Raw genomic sequence first — 18,038 nt, 5'->3', positions numbered from 1 at the left:
GTCTTAGACAGTACTCTAGGTCAATACTTGTTTCCAGTCATTAACATTGGTCAAGTCGTGTTTTCAGTCAGTACTTCAGGTGACTCCTGCTTGTCATTCTGACTTCTGTATCTTGCTCAATTATATCTTGTTTCCTACTGCAGACCAGCCTGTTTTGGCCATACTTCTTAGATGCATTCATTAATTTTAATCCTGTTTAAACACTAAATTACACACTTCTCATCCACATGGACAAAAACAATCCGTTTTCAATGGTAGGGAAAGCATAAACATTTACAAAAATTATAAACTACTGAAATTTAAAACTACATGACTATCTTAATCCATGTTGCTTATAGAGAATATACAGTATGTATCAAATTGTTGATTTATAAGAACAAAACACATTCTTATTATACTCAAAGCTGTAAAAGCTGTTATATGAAGTGAAAAATAAAGGGGTGTAAACTCATTAAAAACATAAAATTACAGGAAAAGCTCTACTGAAAAATGGGTAATAAGTGTGTGGTTTATAAGGTACAGGGTGCTCTTAAAGGAAGATAATCTGTTCCCATACCAGATATATACATGTAATAAAAAATAAGAAATGATACCAAGGTACACCACGGTTTTGCACATAAAAAGAGTATTTATTCATGCATAGAAAATACAACAAGATATCATTATAGCAGAGAGAAGGTGCATAATATAGTGATAAACCAGTATATAGAACCAAAACCACAATGTAAGTAAAGTGCTAAATGCAAAAACCCATTAAAAAAAGGTATATTGACCAAGAGCAGGAGAAATGAAACCCCAACGTTTCGGCTGTGAAGCCTTCCTCTGGGGCAAGCATGTCAAACTCAAAGTGTGGCACGGGCCACATAAACAAGGTTTAAGTTTATGTGGGCCGCACACACACACACACAGATACCCACTGACAGACACACACACAGACAGACACACACATACTCACTGACAGACACACACACACACACACATACTCACTGACAGACACACACTCACTCACAAACAGATACTCACTGACAGACACACACACAGACAGACACACACACATAGACACACACACACATGTATTTTGTTCTTATAAATCGGCAATCTGATACATATACTCTGTATAAGCAGGTGCCATCTCACTTGTGTTTTTAATCAGGGTTATTTTGAATTTATATTGATTTGTGTTTTTGTGATTTTAAAACTCATGTAATAAAGGTTACGTTTTATACCTTTCCATTAATCGGAGTTTAATATATTCCGTTTCTTCTAACTAGCTCTTGAAAACATCTCTTTAGTTTTTAGGTTGTAAAATGTATAAGCATATTAGGGGTTAATCCCCAATTAATTGTTTTTTTATCCCTAGCTCTGTTTATTCTTTGTTCGATGTTGAACTCTACAAAGAGAATGTTTACAAATTCTTCCAGCACAATTAACATGCAATGAAACAATTAGCACTAGTATGAATTAATAAAGACACTGTTAAGTATACATTCTTACAGTTTAATGCATTTAAGGTCTTCAAAGACTGAATCTAATAATCTGCTACATTCACTCAATTCGGGCATCTATCTTAAACGCAGTTACAGCCGTGGTTTGTCTTGTAAAGAATCATCACTAATTTGATTGTCAGATTAAAATCAAATGATGAAATCAATTCCACAACATTGACACAAATGCATGGAATATCCAGACAAGTCTTATATACCGACTGCCAAAATATTAGTGGGTAAAGCTAACGATGGAGATCAATAAAACAATGAAAAATCATACCGAACAAGAATACTACACTAAATAGCTGTTGGGAAAACTGAATATAAAACCTTTGACATAAATAAATATGCACTTTTATTAAAGCTCATCAATCCTTCAGTGCGAAGACAGATAATTAATGGCAACTAATTTGCAAGTTGCAGTCCCCTGAAAATAATTTATTTGAAGCTGTCAACACATTATACCCTACTAAGTACGTGAAGTGAAAAAGCTTATCGTGTAGTAAAACAAAAATATGACTGAGAGCAGGCACAGTTCTTATAACCCGAATCAGAAGGTTCACTTCTGACATCTTCCAACTGCAAAAACATTATTTCAATGAATGTAAAATAAAAATGTGTTCAATTCTTAATTTTAACAGTAGGTGATATAGTTTACTACAAATAGCATTAAAGGGACATTACAGTCACCTGAATAGCTAACTGCAGGCATTTTGATGTATACATAGCCTTTTCAGAGAAAAGGCAGTGTTTACATTGCTGCCTAGTAACACCGCTAGTGACAGTCACTCAGACGACCACTGGAGGTGCTTCCTGGGTCAGTGCTGCACATCAATTGATTTAATGCATCTCTATGAGGAAAGGCTGATTGGCGCAGCGTGACGTTTTGAGGCACATGCACAATAGCCTCCCACTCTTTCATTTTGAAAAGATTTGGGTTAGCTGAGATTATCATTTCTGATGATCTCAGCCATAGAGGCAGAGCAGGGGCTGAGCCAGCCGCAAGGATATCCACGCATCACTGGAAAAAAAATGATCAAAATCGCTATATTTCACAGGGAGCTAATGAGGCCTGTAACCTAAATGGTGTTTTCGCACCTATAGTGCGCTATGAGAATTCAGAAAGAGAGTTCATGAGAACATTCAGAACATGTAAAAATGTATACCTTTGGTTAGTCTCCACACAGGCCTCAAACAAGTAAGAGATTTGGAATGTCATAATGGGTGGGATCAGTCTGATATGCAAATGCTATGGCATATGTGACCTAAAATTTTTTGAAATGTGAGCATGGACTAAACAAATGGCAAGTGATCAAGCTATTAAGTATTTGTTCATTCTCAGTGTTATAATATATGGTTTTGGTAATACAATGGCTTTAATATTAAAAGGTATTTTAAAGTTACATGCTTATTAAAAATTAAAAAAAATAAAAAGTAGAATGCCAGCATATATATTGAGCCTGGGTGGCTAAGCAAAAATAATTACACACCTGATTCTCAAGGTCTGCTTTCTTTTGTTTGTTTTCTTCAAGCTTTTCTTCAAGTTTAGCTAATTTGTCCTGTACCTCCTTCAGAGCTGCTTGCTTCTTCTTTAGACCCTCCATTGCAACCTTAAGCTCACTCTGAGCCTGGTTCAATTTTATTTTTTTTGGAGCCACTACCTTTGCCACCCTAAAAAAAATAAAAACATAAGTTAAGCTGAGGGAGAATTGTACGAGTTATGTTTATAATTAAAAAAAAATATATATATATTCTTTATTTGTATTGTGGCAGCAAATCAGTAAAATCGACAGTTATCAAATATGCCACAGGTTTATAAAATAAATATCGTCTCAATTTCCAGTAACATAAAAATTAATTTAAATCAAAAACATAGATATAGATAAGAAGTCATAGGTCCAGTAGGGATGTTGATTGTGTCATGAGCTTCCCCTCTGTCTGTATTCCGTGCCCCGTGTTTCTATATTTATTCTCAAGCACTTTGTTGCCCGCTGTATTGGTGCTCTGTCTCCCACGTCTGGGGCCTTCTCTGTCCTGCCCGTCTATTCCCTCTGTCATTTCTGATTATCCTCTCTCCAGTTGTTGGTTGATCCCTCTCAGGTTCCTTGTCTGTCCCGTGTCTTACCTGTCTGGTTCACGAGTGGATGGCAGATCCGAGTTTAAGCAGGCATCCTGCTGGGAATTTTGTGGGGGTCTAGGGCTGTCCTGTGTAGGGGGCCCCGGGTGTATCCCTTTTCTAATCTGTGAGTTGTGCTCCGTATTATATCACCAGAGTAACGCTGCTGAGTATGTGATCTCTGTAGGTGCCCTGTTTGCCTGCATGACCTTGTGTTAAATCTTCTCTGGAGATGGTGATCTACTCTTCTCTACTGGTAGTCCTTCCCTTTCTCCCCTTGGGTCTGCTCTGTATCTCCTTTCCCCCTGCCCGCCTTACAGTGGTTGATCCCCCGCACTACCTGTCAATCCTTGCAATGCAGATAAGGGCTCTATGTAGCTATCTATGGAGCTAGTGGGAGAGGTGGTCACTGAGGGGCAGAACGTGGCTTATCGGTCAGCTTGCTTGTAGAATATGAGGTTAATTAAAACAAGAAAAGAAAAGATATCAAACGAGAACAAATTAAATGAAGGGGATCATTATATAGGTTTGAAGTCCAGTGCAGGCCTGTTTTGCGTAGGGCTGTATCCCGACCCCTGTGGTAGGTGTGTGGGTAACAGTCTTTTTGCTCCAGCCGTTCTATGGGGGGTTCTGCGATCTCTGCTATCCCCGTTTCTTCTCCATTCCCGCGCCGCTCTCCATGTCCTCTTCCCCGCCAGGAGCGTTCTGGGTCTTGCTGCTCCCCAGTTCCGGAGGTACCTGTTGTGGTAGCTGTAGAAATCTTGCGGGCAAACAGCGTTAAGACCGTCTTTGTGTGGTACTACTAGTGTGCCCACTGCCCTACAGCGATATCTAATGCCCCTGTCTCGCAGATGGCAGGTAATTGGCATAAACTTCCGCTGTTCCATCAGGGTCGTGAACGGGAGGTCGTCAGAGACTCTTATGTGGTGGTTATTCACACTAGTGGTGGGTGTTTTTCTCGATTGGGCCATGAGTGCCGCTTTTACTGAGATGTCTCGGGTGACGGCTATAATGTCTCTGGGTGCATCTGCCGGGGCGGCCGGGGTCTTCCTGATCCTGAATGCCGCTATTATCGGCCATGTGTCACCATCTTTTTTCGCCCCCATGGTCATTGCCACTCTATTTGTGTACTCCAACAAGGCCTCCGGGCTTATGTCTTCAGGGGCTCCGCGTATGCGTCTGTTTCTCTTTCGATGGCGTGTTTCCATCATTGTGACAGTGCTGGTGAGTCTTTGGAGTTGGTAGGACAGTGTTTCCATCTGCGTTCTGGTGTCTGTGAGTAAGGTGTCTCTGTCCTCTTCCCGGGTGTCCACTGCGCCTAGGCGTGCCGTAATGCCTGCCACCTCTATCCGCACGCCTGTCAGGTCGGACTTCCACACCTCCCGCAGGTCCAGTAGCAGCTTTTTAATGTCGCCTTTTGTGGAGGGTGAGTCATCTGAGTCTGATTCTTCTGACCTGTATACTGTGGTGGTGGGGTATGTGGCCGGGGGATTCTCTACCTCCATAGATGTGTCTGAGTCACTGGCGCTTCGAGGCCTACCAGGCACCATTTTAGGCTGTGGTGGCTGTTGCGGCCTTTTGAAGGATCGCCTGATGTAGGGCAGATAGGAGCCCTCCGGGCGGACGAGTCTTTTGTTTTTTCGCTCCATCTCTCTGTGGGGGGTTTCAGCGCTTGTTGCAGCTTGGTTTTGGGGTCCCAGTGCTGTGTTTTCGTGGCGTTTTAGGTCGTTTTTGGGTGATTTGAGCAGCACCTACACATAAACTCATGTTGCTTGCTGCTCAGCTGGCCACGCCCCCTTCCATGTTTATAAAAACATCACAGTGGTCAGCCAAAACATTAAAACCACTGCCAGGTGAAGTGAATAACATTGATCATATCATTACACTGGTACCTGTAAGAAAGCTATATTGCCACAGAGCGGTCAGAGTGCCCATGATTACCCCTGGCCACCGCCGAAAGCACATTCAATGGGACATGAGCGTTAGAAATGGACAATGGAGCAATGGAAGAAGGTTTGATGAATCAGGTTTTCTTTTAGATCATGGCCAGGTGCATGTGCATTGTTTACCTGGGGAAGAGATGGCAGCAGGATTCACTATGAGAAAATGGCAGGCTGGAGGAGGCAGTCTTATGATCTGGGCAATGTTCTGCTGGTAAACCTTTTGTCCTGGTATTCATGTGAATGTTACTTTGACACGAACCACCTACCTAGAGATTGTTGCAGACCACAGAGCCGCTTCATGGCAATGGTCTTCCATGATGGCAGTGGACTCTTTCAGCGGGATAAGAAAGACCCTGCCACACTGCAAAGAATGTTCAGGAATGGTTTCAGGAACTTGACAAGGTGTTGCCTTGGCCTCCAAATTCCCCAGATCTCAATATGTAACTGAACAACAACTCTGATCCATGGAGGCCCCTCGTTGCAACTTACAGGACTTTAAGGATCGGCTGCTAGTGTATTGGTGCCAGTCCACCACAGAACACATTCACAGGTCTTGTGGAGCCCATGTCTCAATTCATCAGAGCTCTTTTGGCAGCACAAGTGGGGGCCTCAATATTAGGCAGTAAGGCAGGTGGTTTTAATGTTGTGATGAATCTATATATATATATATATATATATATATATATATATATATATATATATATATATATATATAGATATAGATATATATATGTAATTTCAGGGGTTTTGCACTCCTGCTTTCCTGTGTTCTTGGCCCGGTGCTCAGCTGCACAAAATATAACTCCGGTAGAAAAACCAGCACTCGAGGACTTGTCAAAAAATAGTAAATTTAATCCAAAGATTAAAACAATTTATGATCCAATGGGTCATTAGAACTTTCTTCAAGACATGATATATATTTGTTTAAAGGGGACTGGTGGATAGATGAACTAGAGGTAAATGTTTAGCTATTTACAATTCAAACTGAATAACGTATCAGATGCAATAACTTTTATTACTTAAACAGTCACTAGAAGCAATAGAGCAACAAGTTCATGGTGTAGTAAGAATGCTGCTCTCACTTTTTCCAGAATGTATTATTACAGTAGTGTCCATTTATGTACTGCATATCGTCTTTTTAATGAGTCTAGCATTTGCACAGGTATAATTAGATTTCGATATATTAAACACAGGTACTGTGTATGTTTTGTTTTCATATGTTTATGTACTAATGACACAGATAGATATTTTGTTCATTAATGTGTCTTTAATGACTCAGTATCAAACTGTGGTCAAAGAGGTCAAGATTTATTTGCTAAATTGCCTGGAAACAACAGTGTGAAAAGTACTAATCTACTAATCTAGATCATAATCACAAAGGCCAAGAAGGACCTCTACTGCTCCATTAATGTATACCTTATGGCATCATATTGTCACAAGATATATGTTAAATTTGTTGTTTTCTGTTCTTCTTAAGTGAAGTCTCGGAAAAACTAATTATTTTTTTATTAGCAAAATGACAATAGATGGCGTTATTGTCAATAACAATTTTAATTAAGGTGGCCAAGAAAAAGCAGAGGACATAATAAATTATTGAAAGGGACACTAAACCCACAAAAACAACTTAATGAAGCTTAATAGCTTAATGAAGGTGTTTGGGTGTATAGATCATGCCTCTGAAGTTTCACTGCTCAATTCACTGCGATTTAGTAGTTAAATCATATTTGTTTCTTTTTATGCAGCCCTAGCCACACCTCCCAGAGTTTTAAAGGACCACTATAGGCACCCAGAGCACTTCCGCTTAATGAAGTGGTCTGGGTGCCAGGTCCCTCTAGTTTTAACCCTGCAGCTGAAAACATAAGCAGTTTCAGAGAAGGGTAAGTAGCTGAGGAGGGGGGGGGGGGGGGGGGGGACTCAGGACTACATAGTGACAGGAAAAACGAGTTTGTTTTCCTGGCACTATGGTGGTCCTTTAACTCACACAGCATGCATGAAAATAAAATTGTTTCATTTTCAATCAAATGTAACTTACTGTGAACGTTTTTATCTACTGCCATGTAAATTGAATTTGAACTAGAAAAGCTACAATTTCTGGGGAAATTGTGTGAAGTGTTCTTGCCTCCACCAGTAGTCTACAACTGCAGTGGGCGGAGTAACTGTTATTATTTATTTATATAGCACATTTAATTGCAACGTTGTTGCCCAAAGTGCTTCACAGTTACATTAAAACATACATTTCTAAAAACATTAGCAGGTGTACAAAAGGCTCTGACTATGACATCACTTGCTGCTCCAGCCTGGCACAGGTCAGAGTATTTTGGCGGTTGCCATCTTCAAACGGTCGTATTTTAATAACTATACATCAGCGAAGAGCTTTATATTGTGAGAATCACAAGACCCAGGCCTACATTTTGATGTATAGTATGTCGCTGAAGTATTAAAAATGAAGGCACAGTCGCAGTGTACAAATTGCCCTTCAAGTTTAAGCTGGCTTGAGTGAAGTTTCAATGAATGTCAATGGACGGCGTGAGTTGCAAACAAATGGTCATATTGTGAAAACTATCAGGAGTACGGCTTAGCCGTGGACATTTCTAGTGGCAGCAGGGATAGCTGAACGTTTTGATATACGATTTGTGTAGGTGGGCTTGGTGGCAGTTTAGAAATCATGTCCTGATTTTTCAGCTTTTGCCAGCTCCCACTCTTGTTTTGAACATTTTGCCATTCATTCCTATGGGACCAATTTTGCCACAAGAACGACGATATTCCGTGAACTATTCGGTGAAACGTTCCACAAAGTAATAGCAATCCAATCGGGAACCATCCGCACGTTTCGGTATATTATGGTCTATGTAGTGTAAAAACTGTGGGAGGAGTTAGGGTGGTAAATTTGGCTATAATAATAATAATAATAATAATAATAATAATAACTAGAAAAGCTACAATTTCTGGGGAAATTGTGTGAAGTGTTCTTGCCTCCACCAGTAGTCTACAAATGGAGTGGGCGAAGTAACTGTTATTATTTATTTGTATAGCACATTTAATTGCAATGTTGTTGCACAGTTACATTAAAACATACATTTATAAAAATATTAGCAGGTGTAGAAAAGGCTTTGTCTATGACATCACTTGCTGCTGCAGCCTTGCACAGGTCAGAGTATTTTGGCGGTTGCCATCTTCAAATGGTCGTATTTTAAAAACTATAAATCCTACAGTGAATAGCTTTATATTGTGAGAGTCACAAGACCCAGACCTACATTTTGGTGTATAGTATGTCTCTGAGATATTAACAATGAAGGCACAGTCGCAGTTTAGAAATTGCCCTTCAAATGTGAGCTTTGCAGAGTGGAGTTTCAATGAATGTCAATGGACTGCGTGAGTTGCAAACAAATGGTCATATTGTGAAAACTATAAGGACTATGGCTTAGCTGTGGACATTTTTAGTGGCAGCAGGGATAGCTGAACGTTTTGATATAAGATTTGTGTAGGTGGGCCTGAAAATGAGGGAGTGGTGGCAGTTTAGAAATCATGTCCTGATTTTTCAGCTTTTGCCAGCGCCCACTCTAGCTTTGCCATTCATTCCTATGGGACAAATTTCGCCACAAGAACGACGATATTCCGAGAACCATTCGCCGAAACGTTCCACAAAGTAATAGCAATCCGATCGGGAACAATCTGCACGTTTTGGTATATTTTTGTCTATGTAGTGTAAAAACTGTGGGAGGAGTTAGGGTGGCAAATTTGGCTATAATAATAATAATAATATATATGTGAGATAACAGTAAGTGGTCTTGCTATGCAAGAACACTTAATAATAATATATACAGGGAGTGCAGAATTATTAGGCAAATGAGTATTTTGACCACATCATCCTCTTTATGCATGTTGTCTTACACCAAGCTGTATAGGCTCGAAAGCCTACTACCAATTAAGCATATTAGGTGATGTGCATCTCTGTAATGAGAAGGGGTGTGGTCTAATGACATCAACACCCTATATCAGGTGTGCATAATTATTAGGCAACTTCCTTTCCTTTGGCAAAATGGGTCAAAAGAAGGACTTGACAGGCTCAGAAAAGTCAAAAATAGTGAGATATCTTGCAGAGGGATGCAGCACTCTTAAAATTGCAAAGCTTCTGAAGCGTGATCATCGAACAATCAAGCGTTTCATTCAAAATAGTCAACGGGGTCGCAAGAAGTGTGTGGAAAAACCAAGGCGCAAAATAACTGCCCATGAACTGAGAAAAGTCAAGCGTGCAGCTGCCAAGATGCCACTTGCCACCAGTTTGGCCATATTTCAGAGCTGCAACATCACTGGAGTGCCCAAAAGCACAAGGTGTGCAATACTCAGAGACATGGCCAAGGTAAGAAAGGCTGAAAGACGACCACCACTGAACAAGACACACAAGCTGAAACGTCAAGACTGGGCCAAGAAATATCTCAAGACTGATTTTTCTAAAGTTTTATGGACTGATGAAATGAGAGTGAGTCTTGATGGGCCAGATGGATGGGCCCGTGGCTGGATTGGTAAAGGGCAGAGAGCTCCAGTCCGACTCAGATGCCAGCAAGGTGGAGGTGGAGTACTGGTTTGGGCTGGTATCATCAAAGATGAGCTTGTGGGGCCTTTTCGGGTTGAGGATGGAGTCAAGCTCAACTCCCAGTCCTACTGCCAGTTTCTGGAAGACACCTTCTTCAAGCAGTGGTACAGGAAGAAGTCTGCATCCTTCAAGAAAAACATGATTTTCATGCAGGACAATGCTCCATCACACGCGTCCAAGTACTCCACAGCGTGGCTGGCAAGAAAGGGTATAAAAGAAGAAAATCTAATGACATGGCCTCCTTGTTCACCTGATCTGAACCCCATTGAGAACCTGTGGTCCATCATCAAATGTGAGATTTACAAGGAGGGAAAACAGTACACCTCTCTGAACAGTGTCTGGGAGGCTGTGGTTGCTTCTGCACGCAATGTTGATGGTGAACAGATCAAAACACTGACAGAATCCATGGATGGCAGGCTTTTGAGTGTCCTTGCAAAGAAAGGTGGCTATATTGGTCACTGATTTGTTTTTGTTTTGTTTTTGAATGTCAGAAATGTATATTTGTGAATGTTGAGATGTTATATTGGTTTCACTGGTAAAAATAAATAATTGAAATGGGTATATATTTGTTTTTTGTTAAGTTGCCTAATAATTATGCACAGTAATAGTCACCTGCACACACAGATATCCCCCTAAAATAGCTCAAACTAAAAACAAGCTAAAAACTACTTCCAAAAATATTCAGCTTTGATATTAATGAGTTTTTTGGGTTCATTGAGAACATGGTTGTTGTTCAATAATAAAATTAATCCTCAAAAATACAACTTGCCTAATAATTCTGCACTCCCTGTATGTGACATAACATTAAGTGGTCTTGCTATGCAAGAACACTTAATTACTAACAGGAGGCTCCTGCAGGGTCTAGCAAGCTATTAATAGTGCACGAGATTAGTAATTATAAATTAACAAGAATTTGCATTAATGGAAGTGTAAACATTAGATGACTGCTTCAGTAAGCTAAAGTTGTTTTGGTGACTATAGTGTCAGCTTAATGTAACTGCCTATAATTTCCTAATGGCTCAATAATAAGGCAACCACTCTATCAGACTGTTCACATTTGGAATGTTATAAGTACCCAGTACTTATAAGTAAGTCAATACAATTCATAAAATATATTATGGAATTTGTGAATCACAATGTTATTCTTTTATGTTTCCATATTTCCATATACATTTCCTATAAATAGTTAGTGAATAAAACATGTAGTAAAATTATTCTTACTTATCGTAGGAATCCATAGCAATCACCCATTTGCAAAGTCCCTCTGCTGCTGTTGATGCATTGCGAATCTTATCTGGAACAAACTCGGCATTTGTGATGTAATTCTTTCTAATGATACTCATATAAGCAGCTGGAATGTTATCCTTGTCGTATTCATGTAGTGACTGAAGAAATTTCATGTCGCCCAATACTCTTTTTGATGGTCCCCAGAAATCCTCAATCTTTCTCCCAGAGCCAGATGGATCTGGCATTTTGTCAGGTTTCACACCTTTTAAAATGCAAATTGCCTCCATAACAAGCTTAACTCCAGCAGGAGGGCTCTTCATAGCCTTCACCACCGTGATGTCCTACAAATAGAGATAAATTGTTCCTTTTAAACATTCTATGGAATACATATATTTTAAAATACTTTAATTATAAAATCTGTCAAAGAAACATGTTATTTTTGGCAAATAGAACAAAGAATCAAAAGCAGAGTTTTTCTTTTGATTCTGTGATATTTTTTTCCATAGATATAAATGGTCAGCAAGTGTGATTTTCACTAGGACAATGTAGGCACTTTCTAAAAAGGATAAAAACACACGTTTTCCTTTTGATTTTTTAAAGGAACACTGGAGGCACCACAACAACTGCAGTCTGTCATAGAGGTTATGGTGCCAGGAGTAACCTGGAGCATTACCAAATTAAGTAGTCAAACTGTTGAAAACAACTTGGCAACTTACTTGTGGTCAACTTTGAGTGTTTCTTATATAACTATATTTCAATAAATTAAAATGTAACTCCATAATTTGACTTACCTACTGTTTCATCAAAGTAATCAAAAGTTAAGCAGAATAACTCATTCACTAAGCATAGAGCTGACAACAAACGTAGAACTTTTAGATCAAATTTGCTTAACTGGAAAAGTTATTCACCCACTGGGGGATTTCTTTAGGTAATGTATAGCTTGGAGGAAAGACGAGACAGGGGGGATATGATAGAAACATGTAAGTACATAAAGGGAATCAACACAGTAAAGGGGGAGACTATATTTAAAAGAAGAAAAACTACCACAACATGAGGACATAGTCTTAAATTAGATGGACAAAGGTTTAAAAATAATATCAGTATTACTTTACTGAGAGGGTAGTGTATACATGGAATAGCCTTACAGCTGAAGAGGCAGAGGTTAACACAGTTTAAGCATGCATGGGATAGGCATAATGCTATCCTAGATATAAGATAAGGCCAGGGACTAATGAAAGTATTTAGAAAATTGGGCAGACTAGATGGGCTGAATGGTTCTTATCACATTCTATATTTCTATGAACAAGCTACAATTCACCATAAATGGAATAAACTACTAAATGTGCAAATCTATGTCAATAACTTTAGATGAACACTTGTAAATTAAATCACAAGCTGCACATAGCCTATTCACTTCACTTAGCATCACTTAGCACAATATCCATTGTGTCTTTAGGAAGACACAATGAAAGCAAACCAGTGAGTGCTATATCCCTGTGCTCATCTATCCTTTTTCTGAAACACCAGTAATTCAGCGCTTCTGCTTTCTTCAGACCCAGCACTAACTGTTAGGACTGTAAGGGGTTAGACCTCTTTTTAAAAGTAATTGAGTTCAAGTTGTAATATAATTTGATTCCCTCTTCTGATAGAATTATGTAAAACTGTGCTTTGCTATACAGAACACTAGTCATAGATGATAGAGATAGATGACTAATTGACTAATGTCTTAGAAAATTCCACGGTATAGCTTAAATGATTTGACTTGCTTTTGCTATCTTATATCAAGCCTCAAGATGCATAAGTACAGCACATCATAGTCTACTTCATCGTGGGTATCAAGCCTATACAGACATGTAGACACCATACATCCAGTGCTTTAGTAAGTATTCTTCAAAGATTGTTATCAGTGTTGACTCCTGGTAATATGAATACACCAGATTATTAACATGGAATTATAACCTATTAAACTTAGAATAGCAGGGAGAAACTCTAGTGAGAGGTTTAGGAGCCCAAACTGTCATTAAAATATCATAAAACAGATCTTGGGAACTGACTATGGACTAACCAGTTCTTGAAACATTTCTCAGAACCTCAAATGTCCTTTTGAAGTGGATGAACTAAATCACTGGGTAAATAAACATATTTAGAAATAATATTTTCTTTTGTAAATACTGTCAAAATTACTTAATTATTTTCTTCCTCATGTCATTAAAATATCACACATGATTTAATGTTCTTACAACAGTAAAAAAGACAACCACTTCCCATTAAACATAAAATGCAGTGTGAAGATCAATTTAGTTTTCTGACATGGCATTTGTTGCTTTAATAATATACAATTAGAAAAAAAAAACTAACTCAAGTAACAAAATTAATAAAGAACACATACTTGTGCAGTAAGTGTGTCAAGTGCAGCCAAAGCTGATTCCAAAATGGGCAATGCCTGTGCTAGATCACTGTCACATTCATCCTTGATTGCCTTGGCAGCCATAGCCTGATCATTAGCCACAGCTTCATCTGCCTTCACAATCTTCTCCGTCTTGGCCACCTCTATGGATTCTCGTTCAATTATAACCATCATCTCATCAACCTCTCTGCTTGCCACCTTCAGCTGAGGCTGCAGAGCTTCTAGCTCACCCTGCATGGTTGACACTTGAGATGAAGCAGATTCCAGCTTCTCTAGACCAACCTCATATCTTCTTTTCATTTTCAGAACGTCTCTGTAATATAAAACCACATGTTAATTCAAATAATTCAGACACATTTTCAATTGTCACCTTAAAGAAATGCAATGAGCTAAGCTTAAACTTTGCCCCCTCCAGATATTGCAGAACTACAACTCCCATTATTCTCCAGCTATCTATCTGTGCAAAATCTGTGACTTGTAGTCTATCAGTAAGTAATACAGTAAGTGGTATAAAATTGTAGTAAAATGTGCTACTTACTTTCCAATGTTCAAACAGGTAAAAAGTATTACTTTGGTCTTACTGTAACATATATATAATATATAACTTGCATAATACTGTGAAAGAGGCAGCTCATTTAATGACTGGAAGGCAACCTGTTAGATTAATTCACTGAAATGTTCATCATGAATTATTGTGCAAATATCTCACATGTAATAGAGACATTATCTGTCTATGTTCTTCTGTTTCTGTCCCTATATAAAGAAAAAAAAATAATCTTTAAACGGATTCTCCAGTGCCAGGTTAAAATCCCTTCAGTGACTTACCGGAGTCCAGCGCCGATGTCCCTCGGCACGGGTCAAGCTCCGCCTACTCTACTCCCCCACCAACGTCAGCATTATACAATGCTTTCCTATGGGGATTTCGGCGACGCTGGAGGTCCTCACATAGCATGAGGACGTCCAGCGTCATTTTAAAACACTTTTCGTGTTCTATGAACACGGAAGTCCCTTTAGTGGCTGTCTAGTAGACAGCCACTAGAGGAGGACTTCACCCTGCAATGTAAATATTGCAGTTTATGAAAACTGCAATAATTACACTTGCAGGGTTAAGGGTAATGGGAGTTGGCACCCAGACCACTCCAACGGGCAGAATTGGTCTGGGTGCCTGGAGTATTCCTTTAAGATAAAAAAACAAAAAAACAAAAAAAACTTTATGTCTAAACACATGACTTACATGACTGTATTAGATTTCCGTGTGATGCAAGACCCTTTCTTTTACTCAGAATTTATCATTTGTTTTATTCTGTATTTTCTTTCTTAAACTTTCTAAAATACACAGAAACTATTTTGTAGCTTTAAATTAAAAAGGCACAACGTGTTTGGCCATCAACCCAGCTTGACTGATTCAATTCTCATTTATTTCTTGAACAAACATTTTAGTTTGGATATCCAAAAAATATCCATTCATTTACCTAAAAATCAATGAGAAGGAATGGAAAAAACACACATGTGGGAATTCACACACATTAAAAATATGCCTTACTAGTGTTACAAGTAGTAAGCTTATATGAAACAGTGAAGCACTATGTGATACAAATCAAACAAATTACTTATCCTTATGTTAGGGTACAACCACAGTAGGAAACAGATATATAAAAGAGAAAATACAGAGAAATATAGTGCAGACATAACATAATAAAAAGAAAAACAAAAGGAAAGTTCAACCGATATATTCCAAAGATTTTTATGGAATAGACCCCTATTGTGTGAGAAGCTTATTTAGAATACCCAGCAGGGCAGAGTACCTTTCGTGAGGTGAGTACTGGGGCTGTTACCGAAACCTGTTTTGTATAATTGTGTCTGTGTGGTAGTTGGAAACTGTCAGTGATGTTTGCTAGTGTTAGAGTATGCATTAAAGGTATTAGAGGCTAGTGAATCTTCAAAAAGAAGCAACAGGTGTAGCTCCTCCAGGGTGCATGAAAACCCCTAACCAAGGGACAGCAGGGATGGGGAGGGGAGTTGTAGGGATACCTCTATGTTTGTAAGTACTTTGCCTAAAAGGTACATAAAGAAATAAAAAATAAATCGTAGAACAAAAAACAAACAGAAAAGTCCACTAAACTACATATACTAGGCCCAAAAACTTTAATACCATCCTATAGCGCCTCAACTGTTAGTGTGATTAAAAAATAAAAAATAGAACTGTGAGTCAAAGAACAATTGTAATGTGACAAGCAGTATGTTATGTCGGCTTCTTGTAGCTTCTTGGTAATGGGCTGCATCGATCTTTGCCATTGCAATGTGGAACCATTAATATCTTGACAGAAAGTGAGATGGAGTGATTCAAAGTCCAGAGGTTTGTCGACATATAATTGACATCTGAGTATAATGTCTCTTGGGGAGATCCGAAAGTGATCCGCTAGGCCCATCTAGCGTAAACAATTTAGTTTGTTTGTTGGGCAGCAATGAGACTATCAGCTGCCTAAGAAAATGTGGAAATTTTTTGGGGGACACCGCATCTGATACCCCTTTAATTTTAATATTATGCCTCCGACTTATGTTGTCTGGTGTGTCCACTTTTAAGGCTAGAGTGTCTTGTAACTTTTGCACGGTTTTTCCCAAAGCTGCCAGGCCTTGCTTGAGATCATTCATGTCTTCCTCTGTAACTTGGACACAGGCCATGACCACTTGAACTTCAGTTTTTACTAAGACAATGTCAGCCTTGTATAACTTTTTATGTTTGATAGCAGATGCCAACCCTGGGGTCCCACTGAGGGCATCCAAGGTAGAAGGTTTGGTGCTGCTAGTTTATACATCTGAAAGGTCAGGTTCATCTTTTGACATGTCCCCCACACGTGATCTCGGAGTACATTTAAGTAACTTACCTATGTCTCTGGCCTCCTGCGGTGGTGCTGCCTATGTTTGCTGCAGTTTCTGATCCATCTTCGTGCAGAATAGATTGCTTGGGCAGGAAACAAAGAATGTGCTCTTATCCGCAAGAGTTATTATTATTATTTTGGCAATTTATATAGTGCCAACAGAATCCGTAGCACTTTACAATATTATTAGAGGGGTGGATTTAACTATAAATAGGACAATTACAAGAAAACTTACAGAAACGATAGCTTGAAGAGGGCCCTGCTCAAACAAGCTTACAGTCTATAGGAGGTGGGGTAGAAAACACATTAGTACAGGAAATAGCAATCAAATTAGGTGGGAGTGAAGCAGAGCTGGAAGAGAGAGTAGAGTGCTGCCCTTTAGGAGAGAGCAATAGACAGGTATGTGAGGTAGAGGCCATAAGCTTTCCTATAGAAATGTGTTTTAAGGCACTTCTTAAATGACTAAAGACTAGGGGAGAGTCTAATGGCGGTAGGCAGGCTATTCCATAGGAAGGGAGCCGCCCACGAGAAGTCCTGCAAGCGTGAGTTGGCCGTACGGGTGCAAGCAGTGGACAGGAGAAGGTCATGGGCAGAGCGGAGAGACCGAGAAGGGGCATACCTATGGATCTATGAGGAGATATAAGAGGGGCTAAGTGTAACGAGAATATACCCCTACACGCAGGTTCCAGCCAAACAGAAGACAGCACAGAGGAGAGATACGTCTACCGGACCTTAGAGTGGCCGGACTCGACGTAATAGGAGAAGTACAGAGTCAGGAACGATCCGAGGTCAAGGGCACAAAGAGACAGCGTAAACGAGAACTAGCCGGGGACTGGTACACAGGAATCAGCAAGCCGGCAAACAGTACAGACAAGGGTAAAGCGAAAACGAAGTCAGAATACAAAGCCAAGGTCAAATACGGAGGAACACAACTGAACACAACAAGCACTAAAGGGAACTGTAGCAGAAACCACGATAGGGCAAGGAACTAAGGGAAAAGGGTAAGTATAAATAGGTTCAAAACTAATGTGATTGGCTCCTGTCACTTCCACACCCCCAAAAGGTAAGTGTATGGGGTGTGTGGGATGACAGGGGCCAATGGGAGCCTTTTGGCAATTTAGGCTCCCACTGTCTCTTTAAGAGCGCGCCCGAGACTCGCGGCGCGCTCTTAGATTCAGGCGGGACATGTGACCGCATCTCGCGGTCACTGCCCGCTTTCCTGCCTGAAGCGTCGGATGAGCTGCGTGCAGCTCGTGCAGCCGCAGGACCGCGCGCGGCTTGAAGAGAGGACCGCGGCCGGCCCCTGGGAAAGGTGAGTAACGCTACACTAAGATTGTTCAGTGCTTTAGAGGTATCGGTTAGCACTTTGAATTGACTCCTATAGT

The 18,038-nt window shown here is 39.8% G+C and overlaps 1 protein-coding gene across 1 annotated transcript in view; it reads right to left on the bottom strand.

Moving 5' to 3' along the window:
• The window catches only part of DNAH7 (dynein axonemal heavy chain 7), a 261,702-nt gene that overhangs the window by 119,721 nt on the left and 123,943 nt on the right, over positions 1-18,038 (bottom strand). Inside the window, exons 42-44 of the mRNA XM_063430168.1 lie at positions 13,757-14,087; positions 11,362-11,708; positions 2,978-3,158 (exon numbers count right to left, since the gene is read on the bottom strand). Of these exons, the coding sequence (XP_063286238.1) occupies positions 2,978-3,158; positions 11,362-11,708; positions 13,757-14,087 (859 nt within the window). The remainder of the gene's footprint in view (positions 1-2,977; positions 3,159-11,361; positions 11,709-13,756; positions 14,088-18,038) is intronic.

Source organism: Pelobates fuscus, chromosome 8, assembly GCF_036172605.1.
Source record: "Pelobates fuscus isolate aPelFus1 chromosome 8, aPelFus1.pri, whole genome shotgun sequence".
Lineage (NCBI taxonomy): Eukaryota > Metazoa > Chordata > Amphibia > Anura > Pelobatidae > Pelobates > Pelobates fuscus.
Note: the sequence above shows the minus strand (reverse complement) of the source record. Positions and strands in the feature narration are given on the sequence as shown.